Consider the following 14,033-nt stretch of genomic DNA (forward strand, 5'->3'; position numbering starts at 1 on the left):
ATGAATTGACTATAATTATACTTTAATTTCCTTCTTGACTCAAGTTAATTATAAGGGTGTTTAAATTTCCAAGTGGTATTTTTAAAAAAAGAAGATACTAATTTCAGCTTTTATTGCTTGTTGTTTTAGATATGTGAATTGTATAAATTCCACTTTTTGGAATCTATTGAGGGTTTTTCTTCTTGGTAGTTTAGTTTATGACTAATTTTTGAAATACTGCCTAGATATTTTACAATAATGTGTATTATTCTTAGAGTTTGTTTAATTATTTCTACCTATGTATTATTGTGTTTTTTTCCTCTGTAGAACTTTGAACATCTTAGCTGTATATTTAGTGTTATGTTACTTGTTACATTTAGGTTTATTAATATTCTATTGCCATTGTGTCTTGTATCTATTATCAATATAAATAATCCCTTTATTCCATGTAGTGCTATTTGCTTTGAATTTAATTTGTCTAACAGTAGTACTGTAATGAATGCCTTCTTTTAGTTTTCAGTTGCTCAGTATACCTTTGGCCATCACTCTATTTTTTTTTTTAACATCTTTATTGAGGTATAATTGCTTTACATTGTTGTGTTAGTTGCTGCTGTATAACAAAGTGAATCAGCTATACATATATATATATCCCCATATCCCCTCCCTCTTGCGTCTCCCTCCCACCCTGCCTAGATGTTTGAAGACTCCTGAAGTTAAATATTCTTTTTGACTGTGTCTCAAAGTAGATCTCTTTTTATCGACTTTGCCTGCTCCTCTGGGCACTCTACTGTGACCTTTCCTCCTGCTTCAGATTCTGAACTTGTGTGAGCCATCTCACTCAACACAGCCGCGGATGCCGCCATTCTTATGACTGTCTCATCACAACATTCTACCCGATGGGGTTCTGCCCTTGGGAGCTCCCTTTCCCATCCTTCTCTGATGCCATCTCCTCAACTGAGTGTGGCCAGCCTTAACAATTCTGAATTCATGGATCCCATATAAAAATCCCAGTTTTCTCTAAGGAGACAGTCATCCTATTTTTGTTGTTGTAAAATTTGGCCATCATTTATCTCTCTGACCGTTCATCACCTTTTTGGCAAGACGAGAATTTCTTCTTATATCCCTCAGGGGAGCCTTCAATCTCTGATCAGTCTTCAGAATGCCCTCCCTATGGCACCTTCTACAACACTGATGCTGGGATGCATTTGTGGTAGTGTTACAGAGATAAAAATAATAAAGAACAACGATGTAGTTGATCATTGTTTGTCTGAGCCAGGGAATGAACAAAAAGATACAAATTCAGACAAAGGTTACTACCAAAGTCATGTTATTTCTATTTCATCTTAGAAGAAATTCAGACACTCACCCTTAGATTTCACTCTTCGAGTTACTTTTCTACCACTCTGAATTTGACCCAAAGGTTACAAAGCGGTGATATGGCTAGACTCCTGGTAGAAATGAGGCTCAAAGTTATTTGAAAATTTTCCACCCTGATCATCCTTTCAGGGGTATTTCATTTAATTACATTTTGAGTATGCTCTTCACAGAAGAGATATTAACCTCTTATATCCCAATTTCCTTCTCTGCAAAGTATGCAAATATCACTAAAGGGCATGGGTAAGCTTAATAAAAGAGAGGGTGGGAAGGCAGAAGAGGGGACCCAAGGGCTGACCCTGGTGAACAGCTCTGCTGCAGAAGTGGATGAGGAAGGGGAGCTCTGAGAGTGTCAGCACAGATGGTGATAAATGATTCAAAACAGCACATGGGCTCCCTGAAGCCAGATCCCTTCTATCATCTCTCAACAGCTCACACTGATAAAAGGCAAATGAACGTTTGTTTCTAATTATTCTGGAATGTCAATTGTGGCAGAGAAAATTAGTTTAGCTTTAAAAGTCAATTACAAACAAATGTACCACGCAAATGTCAAGAGGGACTAATCCTTGGAGAAATGCGGCCTCTCCGAAAAGCCAAGTGAATGAGTGAGCAAGCAAGAGCTGGAAGCACTCTCACCTGTCACAGCCAGCAGTGCAAATCCCAGCACGAAGAACAGCAATCTGCTTCCTGACATGGGAGTCAGTCATTCCTGTCCATACTCCAAACGTCATCCATGCCTTGCTTCAGTGCCAAGGTTTCTAAATAGCACAAAATGCTCTTCTCTCCATCATGTGCATTTCCTCACCTCTGTGAGGCCACTCACCTCCTCTCATTTCTGTCTTCAGGTTGTGCTGCTCTATGCCTCTACCTATGTCCTGGTGTCCCTCAGTATAGACAGGTACCATGCCATCGTCTACCCCATGAAGTTCCTGCAAGGAGGTGAGCTGGCTCAAACAAGTACTATCCTTGGGTGAGGGTTTTCACTAATATTATCCTCTTAGTAATGGTCTTTTCCTCCTCCACTTCCTCCCCCACTTCATGAGTCTGATTGTCCAAAAAGATGTAGAAAAGAAAGTTTGGGTGCCTGGGAAAATGCTGATGGCTTCTATGGATGGCCAAGAGCCACTAGGAAAGGTGCTTTGCTGGGCCTACTTTGTGACCATTTACCTTGACGCTGACGCTGCCAGGTTTTTTGTTTTTTTTTTTAAGAGCAGTGTCAACACGCCTACCTATCCAAACTAATGAACAATCCCACTTCTACTTGCTTATTTTCCAGAAACAAGCAGCTTGCCCTCCGTACTCTAAAACCATGGAAATAATTGGAAAGATGCTTTAATTTATAATTATAATAGAAACAAGGAAAACCCTCTTTGATCCAGAGATAGCAAAGAATCCCTGAAAGAAGGAAGCAGATGGGTCAGAGGGAAGGCTGAAACCACACAACCCACAATACACACAGATGATGATGCAGCAATATGGCAGAGGTCTTCCTAAATAGATCGTGTAAATGTCCAGAGCAAGAAGGATTCAAGGAAACTGGCAGGATGATTCCTGGAGTACAATGAGGACATTTAATCACAGCACATCTCCCTTCCCACTGCTCTTCCCCTTCCCAGGCGTGCAGGAGGGATGGAGGTCTCTGCTTCCAAGTCGTGGAGATATTGGATTTGGAGAAACAGGGTGGGGCCCTGGGAAGCAATGACAGCTTAGAGGGATGGTGGGTACCTAGTCACAGGACTAATTGTCCATTACTCCGCCCACAGGCAGAGCCCACTTACCTCTTTGACCCCCAAAAGCAAATAAGAAGCCAACATACTACACTTTCCCAAGCAGGCTGTGAAACTGATAAAATGAAGAACCTAATAGGAAACCTTGCCTATAAAAATGAGACGCAATCAAATATCACAAAAAATGTGACAAAAGCCAAACTGTGGAAAATAGAAAATACGTTTAAAATACCATTCTGCAGAATTTACAGCTAAGGAAGCAAAATTAATAGAGCAAGCATAAGTTTAGAATAAGTAGAATTAATGTCATCAGATACTACTAAATACATCAGGCAGTACTGACACAGATACTTTGAATGGCAACTTAATAATATCTAATAAAATACAAAATGCGCAGCCTTTTGACATAGAAATTCTACTTCCTGGTATCTTCTCTGGACAAACACTCACATCTGTGCATGCACACGCATGTGTTGTGTGTTGCAGCATTGCTTAGAATAGCAGGAATTCAATGCTAACCTTGGTGTCCCTCAATGGAGGAAAGGCTATCATCCTATGTAGAAGTTTCAGTAGCTTAGGTTCATTAATTGCATACTATGTGCTATTCATGGTTCTAAATTCTTTACATATGTTAAATACTTTAATCCTCACAACAGCTCTGTGATGTAAATTCTATTATTATTTGCATCTTAATCTGGGCAATTACAATTCAAAGAGTTAAAGTAGTTTGCCCAAGGTCACACAGCTAGTAGGTGCAGAGGCAGGATTTGAACCCAGATGGTCTGGGTTCAGTTTAGGTGTCCTTGATTACTGTCTCTCAGTGAGGAGGTGGTAGAGCCATGGAGAGTAATATGCATTGACGTGAAAATATCTACATCATATATTGAGTAATAAAAACAACATACATGCAGTATGCATACTGTATGATAACATTATTGTAAAGAAAAACTCAAAACAATGCTAGATATTGTGTACAGACAGAGAGAGAGGAGTGTGAGAGAATGCAAGAAAAAGTGAGGTCTCAGAATAATAAACAACTGCCCGCAAAAATGCACACCAACTAGTCCTCACCTCTGGGGATGGGAGCTGGACTCTCCATAGAGAACACAGGGACTTACACGCATTTAGGGAATTTTTATACCAGAAACATATCAGTGTGTTGTGTGCAATTGAAAGTAATTTTCAGATCGAATTTATACCTGTTTCTCAGGCTTTTTGTAGGTTGTGTGAGTGTAGGAAGGTGTGCAATTCGCACCAAGCTTTCCAGACAGTGCCATGCTCTAGCATCTTCCCCGGCAGAGAAGGATGCAGGGGAGGGGACGAGGGTAAATGGGAGAGACATTTTATGATATATGTATGCAAAAGTGTGATACTCTTACTCAGCCAACCACTTATTTACGTCCTGCAGGCTCTGGGAAGGATTGCATTTGGTGTACAAAAAGACACCCACACCAGAGTATTTCAAGGCGAAGAAATAGGAGTAAAGTGAACATAAGTATAAGAAAACATGTGAGAGGTGTCCCAGGACACTTGCTGGAGGTTGAGGCTTTGGGATCCACAGTCAAGAGGGAAACATGGTCAGTTACATGTCTCACCACCGTATTCATTAGATAAAAAGTAATCAACTGTTTAGCTTATGGGAAATATGACTGGTTCTGGGAGATACTGCGCAATATTATAAATCATGTCCTAAATTACAGGAAAGGCAGGAATTAATATTATAATGTTCTTTAAAAGATGTAAAGCAATTTACTTCCTCACTATAAAATTAATAGATGCTTCATTTAGGGCACTTGGAAAATAATCATCTCTAATAGCTTCAGGGAAAGATGCAAGCTTGGAAACAGAAATTAGCCATTTTCCCTTCCTCTGCCCAATCCCAACTGAAGTCATGGAAGAAGCATACAAATAGGAGGAGACCTGCAGCTGGGATGGGAGCCAAGGAAAGACGCCATCCAAAGACCAGAAACCTCAAGGAATTCCCAGCACACAGGGAGCAGATTAAATATTAACAAGGATGCCAAGCCCCCTAGGAAAGTTGCATGGTCTTGCAGGAAGTTGAAAAGATCTGCACGGTTATAGCATGTGGTAGCTGGTGGAACAGGGTGTAAGAAGGTCCAGGGAACCCTGGGCTAGAGTCACCTTGGTGCTCCAGCACGTTGGAATGTAAGGGCAGCTGTGAGGGGCAGGGTTGGGGGTTTATGTGACGGAGCTGAGAGAAGGCGGGAGAAAGAGATTCCCCACAGAGCAGCAAAGAAAATGGAGCCAGTGGAAGCCAGAAGGAACCCTCCCGTGGGGGAGCAAGCACATGGCAATGGTAACAAAACCAAGGGAAGGAGAGCAGAAATGGGGGGGGCACATTTTTACTGATGTTTTATTGCTTTTTACTAAAGTGGTAATTTCCTTAGCCAGCAACTCCAGAGGAGTTGTCAGTTTTAAAGCTCTTCAGTAAAAATAACTGTGAGAATAATTAGAAAAACATCAACCCATAATGAAGAGAGATATATTGTGCCAGGTATGAAAATATAATATAAAACTTTGATAATTATAACAATATGATACTGGAACCTATCTAAAGCATACAGAATACCAAATCAGTTAGAAAAGAATGAATTTGCCAGTATATGGTGTTAGAATAGCTGTCTAGCCATTTAAAAAAAATAGATCACTACATGTCACAGTTAATTACAAAGTAAATTCCAATTGGATTGAAAAAGCAAAAATTTTAAACATGAGAGGGTATGGGTATGGGTAAAACTTTCATCATTTTGGTGAGGAAAATATCTTTCTAGGAAAGAAATCTTGCAGTTCTTTAGTAGTCAAAAAGATCATTTCTATATATCGTTCATTTATTTGTCGCTTTGTTTCTTAAAATTTTCTCATAATTTTTTCATGTCCTTTGCCCACTTTTTCAATTGGTGTGATCTTATTTCTTTGCCAGTGTTCTTTATAAGAAGGATATTAGCCCTTTGCTTGTCATATACAAATATTTCCTATTTGTCATTTTGCTTTTTAAGTATGTTTACAATGTTTACTATTTATAAATAATTTTAAAATTTTTATTTAGTAAAAACTATTTTTATTTCCCTTATTGTTTCTGCTAATTGAAGAACTGCAAGATTAAACATTTGGATAGGAAATCTTACCAACAAGATAACTAGACTAAGAGGAAGAATCCTCAGTGTTGGGCGACTATAAGGAAAAGGACACTTCTGTACACTTCCAGTGGGAGCCATAAATTATAGACACTTTGGGGGAAACTTAGCTATATATGCCCAAATCTTCAGTTTCTAAGAGTTCATCCTAAGGAAATAACCAGAGCAGTGCAAAGAGATGCATATGAATTGTTTATAATACAAAATAATTGGAAACAATTTAAATACTTAATACTTTGAAAAATTGGAGTTTAGTTTAACCATGGAAAAATGTTATTTTGTCCGTGTTTTTTAACTTGCACTTCACACACTGGCCCTTGGAGGGTTTATTTTGTGGACCTGCTCCAGGACAGGTCTGGAAGATCCTGGCTGTCACCCAGCCTCAGCCTGAGCTACCAGAACATGAAAAGGAAAGAGGCTGGAGGTTACCAGGGAGGAATGGGAGCAGCCAGCCAGTGGAAAGAGGCCAACCAAGTAAGGCAAATGGAAACTGGAGAGGAGTTTCCAAAGAACACGGGAAAGTTCCTCAGGAGATGAAGCATCAGCCTTAAACAGGAGCCAGGCACAAAAAGCATGAGCCATCTTGTGACACTACTAGTCAAGTAAGAACTCGCCTGTCCCCTCTCCCCTCCTTGCCCCCTGCACCCCAGCTTAGAGAGGCCCCAAACTTGTTGGCAACCTGGAGGAGGAGTAGGAACAGCAGATGAGAAAAGCAAGCAGAGGGCTCGGCCCCCTTCCCAGACTCCAGGTTCATGCCTGATGCAGGCCCATCTGAGGAGAGAAGACTTAACTTGAAGTCATCTTAGGAAGTTTGAATCTTTATTATTATCTGGGATTCTACTTATTAATTTTTAAGTTCATTACTACATTGAAGCACTGTTTACCACTTAAGGTGACTACAGGGGCTTTTTAACTGCCTAATTATCACTGACACCAAGGGGCTGAGTTTTCAAACAGAAGCAGAAGAGCTCCCACTCCACTGGATCACTGGATCCACGTATGGGGACGATAGAAAGACCTAAAAAGACTGTATTATAATTCCACCCCAAGGTTCCTGCTTGTTCAGTGTGCCAGTTATATCTGTTTTCTAAATCTTTCTAATAACTCTTTTCAGAGTGACAATTCAGCAAGAACAGAACCCCAGATATTATTCTCCCAAGTATTTGAGATTCAAGATTCTACTAGAGTCCCTAGTTTCTTCTAGAATTGTTCTCACTTCTTATAGCTCCTTGACCACACCCTACACACCTCTCTACGATACCACCAGACTCTACATTTCCCTCCCCACCCAGAAACATGCACCTGCTTTCCAATTTGAAAGTTGGAAGGTGGAGGGAGGTCTCCTGTCCCTGGATGAAGAAGGGCCGCCAGGACCAGTCAGCACAGACAGCACAGCTACCATGGGGATGAAGATGAAGACCTTCAACAACAGCTTAACAGAAAGCATCACATCAAAACAACTGTTTTCAAAAAGCACTCTCATATATACTAATTGTCTCTCTCTAGCCCCATCATGACTTGGTTAGGTGAGCAGAGTGTGTATTTTTTTTTAATCCCACTTAAGAGAAGAACTCAGGCTGAGACTGAGTGATTTGCCCAAGGTCAAAATATCACATCCGAAAGAGCCCAAATCCAGTGTGTAGGGTCATATCTACCAGGCTTCGGGGCTCGGTTTGAATGAACCCTGCTCTCCAGAACCAAGTCCAGTGTTCTTTCTCTGCCTTACAATTCCTCCCTTGTTCCTTCAAATGAAAGAAGGCTACTTAACGTTTGGCAAACAGCTTTCAAACACTGTCACAGTGCTTCACAGTGCTAGGTACGAGAGAAGGATGACAGACAGACCAAAGGTCCCATCCCTGCCTTTGAGGATGGGCAAGGTACAAGAGACAAGCATTCGCACAGCAACCTATCAAATGTATGCGGTACAAACTGAGCTCCGTAGTACCTTAGGAATGGATGCATCAGCATCTCAAGTCAAGCAGGTAAATCGGGGAAGAAAAAGAGGAGAAACTGGGGAACACTGACCTTATGCCAGGCAGTGTTCTAGCTTCTTTGTAAGCATACTCTTTTTAATCCCTGCATCAGCCTTAGATGCTGGTCCTATTATCCCCATTTTATGCACGAGGAAACTGAGGCTCTGAGAGTTCCAGAATCCCTCTTCCACCATGATCTTTTTCCACACTAGACACCAAGTGTGCTCCCAAAGGATGTTTCCAGATGCCCAAGCATCCCTCTCTTTTCTCTGAGCAGAAAAGCAGGCCAAGGTCCTCAGCGTGATTGCCTGGAGCCTCTCTTTCCTGTTCTCCATTCCCACCCTTATCATATTTGGGAAAAGGAAACTCTCCAATGGTGAAGTGCAGTGCTGGGCCCTGTGGCCCGACGACTCCTACTGGACCCCATACATGACCATCGTGGCCTTCCTGGTGTACTTCATCCCCCTGACAATCATCAGGTAAGAGGCCAGCAGGCCAGACCCATACAGGGCCTTTCCCGGTTCACCAACTGCCGCTCTCCTCCCTTACAGGTCACTCACTGCTCCTAGTGTCCTTTGGGGAACGGGCTAGGTGACAAGATTTTATCTAAAGCTGCTCTGTGCTAAGCTCAACTCCTCCAAAGTGGGATAAAGAGGAGGGAACTGACATTTTCTGAGTATGTGCTGTGGAGCAGGCATTGTACCAAGTGGTTAACATTGATCTCATCAACCACACTACAACTCTATGAAATAACTATTATCCCCATCTTATAAGTGATCAAACTCAAACTCACAGAGGTTAAGTAACTTACCCAACATGACACAGGATTTAACCCCAGGTTTGTCTGATTCCATACCCTGTTCTTTCTCCTATATCATGCAACCTTTCAAATATAAGACGTAGTAGTACCAGTTTCAGAGATCTTATAATCGAAAAGACAAACTTGAAACAAAACTGAGCAAAAAAAATGAAGAACACACAAAAATATGCTAGACAATGTATGCGATGAGGTCAAATAATGGCAGGGAACACTTCTTGGAGGCATCCTTTGAAGGAAGGAAGGCTTCAGACAGGAGAAGGGGACGGTGGAGAGAAAGTAGTTTCCCTGGTAACCAGGGGTCAGAGTGCGTATTGTGACAGGAAAGGACAGGCAGGCAGTGTCAATGGAAGAGAAGTTGGCAATAAGCTCTTTCTGGATGGGGTGAGACTCAATTGTGAAGGGCCTTAGGAACCAAGCCATAGTATGTTCCCTTTGCCCTGCAGCCAATGGTGGGCCAAAGATGGTCTTTCAACAGAGAAGACCACAACCACCGGGACAAGGCAGGGTCTCCCTTGGTCACATGGCAGGATCATCTCTGAAAGAGTGGCTCTGCACGGGTGGATGGGATCAGGAATTGCAGGGAGATACCTGGCATGTTGAGTATGTACATGGGCCTTGCTCATCCTGCACCTTCTCAGTGTCCCCAAGCCTGCCATCGAGTGTCACGTAATTCGTCCTGGGCAAAGGAAGATCAGCCTTTGGGTTTCAATAGTATAAATAATGCTGTGATAAAAATCTTTGTACTTAAAATTATTCATGAGTCTCTGATTATTTCCTCAGAACTCATTCTAATGGAATTGCTAGATCACAGATGATGCTCATTTTAAGACTTTTGACCATACGCATAAACTGCCCTATTAAAAAATGTGTATTCCTGCCAACAGCAAACAAGAGCTCTCATTTTTCCTCCCCTGATCCAGAGGAAGGTGGTATCACTTCTTTATTAAGTCTTTGCTGACCACAGAGGTTTAAAAAAGTATCTCATTGTTTCAATATGCATTTCTTAGATTAAGTGGTTGGGTATTTTTCAAGTGTTTTCTGACATTATAGGAATCTCTTGTTCTTGCTCTTTGTTCGTCTTTAGTCCCTTAAGATACTAAAGCTGGAAAAATGTTATCCACCACATAGTCCAGCCCCTAAACTTTTCACGAGTAGACTTAGGGCTAAAAGACGCAAAATGACTTGCTCTCCATCAGCATCAGAGGTCGAGCTGGACAGCAGAGTGATTCCCACAGTTAGGCCCTCAGCCTTACTGAGATTAGATATTGTCCAGTCATCTCTGCTGAATCTACAAGTTAACATCTATATTGTATTTCAACTTACTGCTCTCCTCTCCACCAAGCTGAATCTGGGGGGAAACCTGAAGGGAAGATGAAGGTTATTTAGACAATCAATCAAAGGTAAGTAACAGGCACATTAAAAGAAGCCCATGGAAGAGGAAAGAGGCCAGTTGCAGCGGTAAGACAGTATTTGCAAGGAAGTGACTCAGGCCGTCAAAGGCAACTGACATAACGATTTCGGTGGCAGCAAATGTCCCTGCTTCTCTCCTGATTAATTTCCCATCAGCTCCTGAAATCAGTCAAAACCCCTGCTCAGCAGGGCGGATGCAGCCGTGAACCACAGGCTCACAACGTGCTGCCTGGCCAGATCCCTCATGCGGGGCTTTCACTGTCTGAAATTTCCCCCATTAATTCGAGCTGCCTCTTCTTCTCCTCCAACTTGCCTACGGCCCAACTTGTGCATTTTTGTAGTGTCCTTGGAAAACGCAAAGTCTAATTTAATGATTAAAGGGGATGATTTCAAAATCACTCAGCCCTTGTCAGACAAAGGCCTCAGTAAATCCTGCTCCTTGCTCCTTGCTTCCAGCTGGGGTAGAACCATGAAAATTCAGTGACCTTGCTCTGTCCGTCCTTGAGCTTCCCTGAAGCATTTCCTACCTACTCAGTCATCACCTTCCCTCTTCCTCTTCCATGGCCAGGCTTCTGCGGGAGAGAAAGCTTCTCTCTGGGGGATGCAGCATAGCAACCCCCCCGCTTCTTGAACCAAGACCAGGCCCAGATGGAGTTTTGTGAAGGATTTGTTTGCCAGCTAGTTGAGGGATAAGTTGCTATAATTTCATCTCAGAGCTAAAGCTCAACTCTTTTTGTTGTTGTTGTTTTTCTTAATCACACTTTGGTACCCTGAGCTTGATTCTGTTGCTAGTGACTCTTTCAGATAAGGTTAAATTCTTAATTCCAAGATTGAGTAGACAAAAGAAACAACACAAATAAGGTGTTCATGCCCTTTATTAACCATGCCTCATGCTTTATTGTTGCTCATGCGTGATACATTTATATACAGATATATATGTACATATATATATGTATATTCTTACCAAATTCATAGGCAAAAATACATATATACTATTGTTGTTTTAATTCGCATTTCTTTCATCACAGATGAGGTTGAACACATTTTATATGTTCGTTATTATTTTTGTTTTTTAAGTAAATTACCTATTCGTATTCTTTTACCCGTTTTTCTCCATTTTATTTTATTTTCTCTATTCTCTCTCTTTAGAGATATTTTTTATATAAAAACTTTTCCTATTTTTATATGATTAGGATATTTCCCTAGTTTGTCCCTAGTTTGCCTTTTCATTTTGAGTGTGATTTTATTTTGCTTTCAGTTAATAAGACTGACATAATCAAGGAGAGAAATCATGAATACCTAAATTAGAAAGTCAAATGACTCAATTTAAAAAAAGAATCATAGGAAAGCACTTTGTAAAACTTTATATAAATGCATGTGAAAATATGAATGAAATGTATATGGCTTTTCTGTAATATATAAGCATTTTATATTTTAATGTATTCACATCTACACACAATTTTCTTTACATTTTTTCATTTCTTTTCTTTCTTAGGAAATTGTCCCTTTCACAAACTTATCTATACTTTAACTTTTTAATGATTTATAATTTTAATTATTTGAAAATAATTTCAGTGTTGAGAGCATGTTAAAAATATCACCTTAAAATATTTTTTATTTGATTTTGATGTTTAATTTGATTTTTATGTAATATGAATTAGAGATCTAAGTTAAATTTGTTTGGTTTTTTTTTAAGGCTGGGTCATTTGTCCCAATATCACTTACTGAATGGTTTATCTTTTCTCTATGGTATGAAATGGTAATTTTATCATATGCATATTTATATTATAAATGCTCTTATTGTTTCTGAGCTTTCTATTCCCTTCACTTTATTCTGTTTTTATTTTCTCTATTCTCTATCTTTAGAGAATTCTTTGTGCAATAACCTTTTTCTTTTTTAATATGTTGCAAAAATTTCCCTAGTTTGTCATTTTTCTTCACTTTGAATATGGTTTCATTTTGTTTCCAGTTAGTAGTGATTGACATAATTAAGAAAAGGAGAAAACACACAAATAACTAAATTAGTGGTTTTTCTGCCTCTAACACCACATTGTTTTCATTACTGTAGCTTTATATACATTTAATATCTGGTAAGACAGATCGCTGGTCCTTTTCAGATTGCGTGGCTATTCCTGGAGAAGCTGCTCACGCACTCTCCTTGCACCCACTTCTGCAGCCAGAACAAGCCAGCTCTTGTTTCCGTAACACCCCACACTCCTCTCACCCCTGGGCTTTTGTGCACATCACTCCTTATGCCCGAGCACTCCTCCTCCAGACTCACCCTGCCTTGCTTCTGGCAAAATGATTCACATTCTTTCTGTCTCATTTCAAATACCAACCCCACACGGAGCTGCCCCTGCCAATCCTAGGCCGCATCCCGCCTCAGCTTGTCCATGTTGCCATTAAGGCTTCATGGGAGAGTCATTGCCTGCTAGTGTGGCTACATTTCTTGAGTACATGGACTCTTGTCTCTTAATCTCTAGACTCCAAACCCAGCACATAATGCACACTTCATAAATGTTTGATTAAATAAACAATGCAGACCTGACTGATGAACTTCATCAATCAGACAGAAGTGTCATGTCACTCCATCTCTGTCTCTCTCTCTCTCTCTCACACACAGAGACACACACACCCCTAGTATGGAAATTTCTGGTTATTTAGTGCCTAGATCAGTTTCTGGCATATGGTAGATACTCCATAAATATATGTGAAAGGAAAGAAGGAAGGAAGAAAGGCAGAGAGGGAGGGAAAGAGAGTAAGGAAGGAGTTGTATTGTCAGTGGCAAACTGTCATGAGAGCTGTGTATGGATAAAGATTTAGCTGTTCTGTCATTAATTAAATCAGGCTCCCAAGACTTGAAACCACAGTGACTGACAATAAAGGCAATACACTGTTTTTCTGGGTCAACACAACTCCTGTTGTTTCAAAATTTATTTGACACAACTGTCTAACTGTTGCTGGGAAAGGTTTTTAGCCCTGGTGTCATTGCTTTACTTTAGCTATGGTTATTTTCTTGCTACCTAATTGATTTCTCATTCTCCTATCATTTTTACTCTGTGAGACAAAGGTAGAGGCTTAAAAGATCCAGAGCCGACAATTGCAAAGGAATAAGTGGAAGAAAGGACGTTTGTCATGGACCACTGATTTATGTTACACGAAAAGAAAAATCCATCTTATTTTGCTTGGGGAAAGGGGAACAGACTGTGGGAAAGCCCCAGGCTGAGGTCAGTACAGTTCTATGGCCTACAAGGCCATGGTGGGGAAAAGGGCCCAAGATCCTAGCCAGCACTGTCCATGACATGAAGTCCAAGGCCAAGGTCAGATGACCCATGGCATCAGTGAAGGAAGTGACATCCTATATATTTTTACCTGAGGGGTGGCAAGAGTTAGGTCTTTTGAAAAAGCCATTATCACTAGCCTGCCAGGTTATGGTGGATGCTTGCGTTTGAATTTCCCATATCCATTCCACTCTAAGCCACTCATGGCAACCCCTCCCCTCGGCATGTGAATGGTTCAGGAACGGCCACGTCATCCAGTTCTAGCCAATGAAATGTGAGCTCTCTGAAGAGCTTTTAGAAAGATTTCCCCATTC

At 40.8% G+C, this 14,033-nt stretch overlaps 1 protein-coding gene across 3 annotated transcripts in view; it reads left to right on the top strand.

Annotated features, from left to right (window-relative positions):
- NPSR1 (neuropeptide S receptor 1) overlaps positions 1-14,033 on the top strand; it is a 140,078-nt gene that overhangs the window by 101,596 nt on the left and 24,449 nt on the right. For 2 of the 3 annotated variants that reach the window (XM_061197908.1, XM_061197907.1), the window contains exons 4-5: positions 2,199-2,292; positions 8,486-8,687. In XM_061197908.1, coding sequence (XP_061053891.1) covers positions 2,199-2,292; positions 8,486-8,687 — 296 coding nt within the window. The remainder of the gene's footprint in view (positions 1-2,198; positions 2,293-8,485; positions 8,688-14,033) is intronic. The other variant, XM_061197909.1, reaches the window with a different exon arrangement.

The sequence above is a fragment of the Eubalaena glacialis genome, chromosome 8 (assembly GCF_028564815.1).
Source record: "Eubalaena glacialis isolate mEubGla1 chromosome 8, mEubGla1.1.hap2.+ XY, whole genome shotgun sequence".
In the NCBI taxonomy this organism is placed as follows: Eukaryota; Metazoa; Chordata; class Mammalia; order Artiodactyla; family Balaenidae; genus Eubalaena; species Eubalaena glacialis.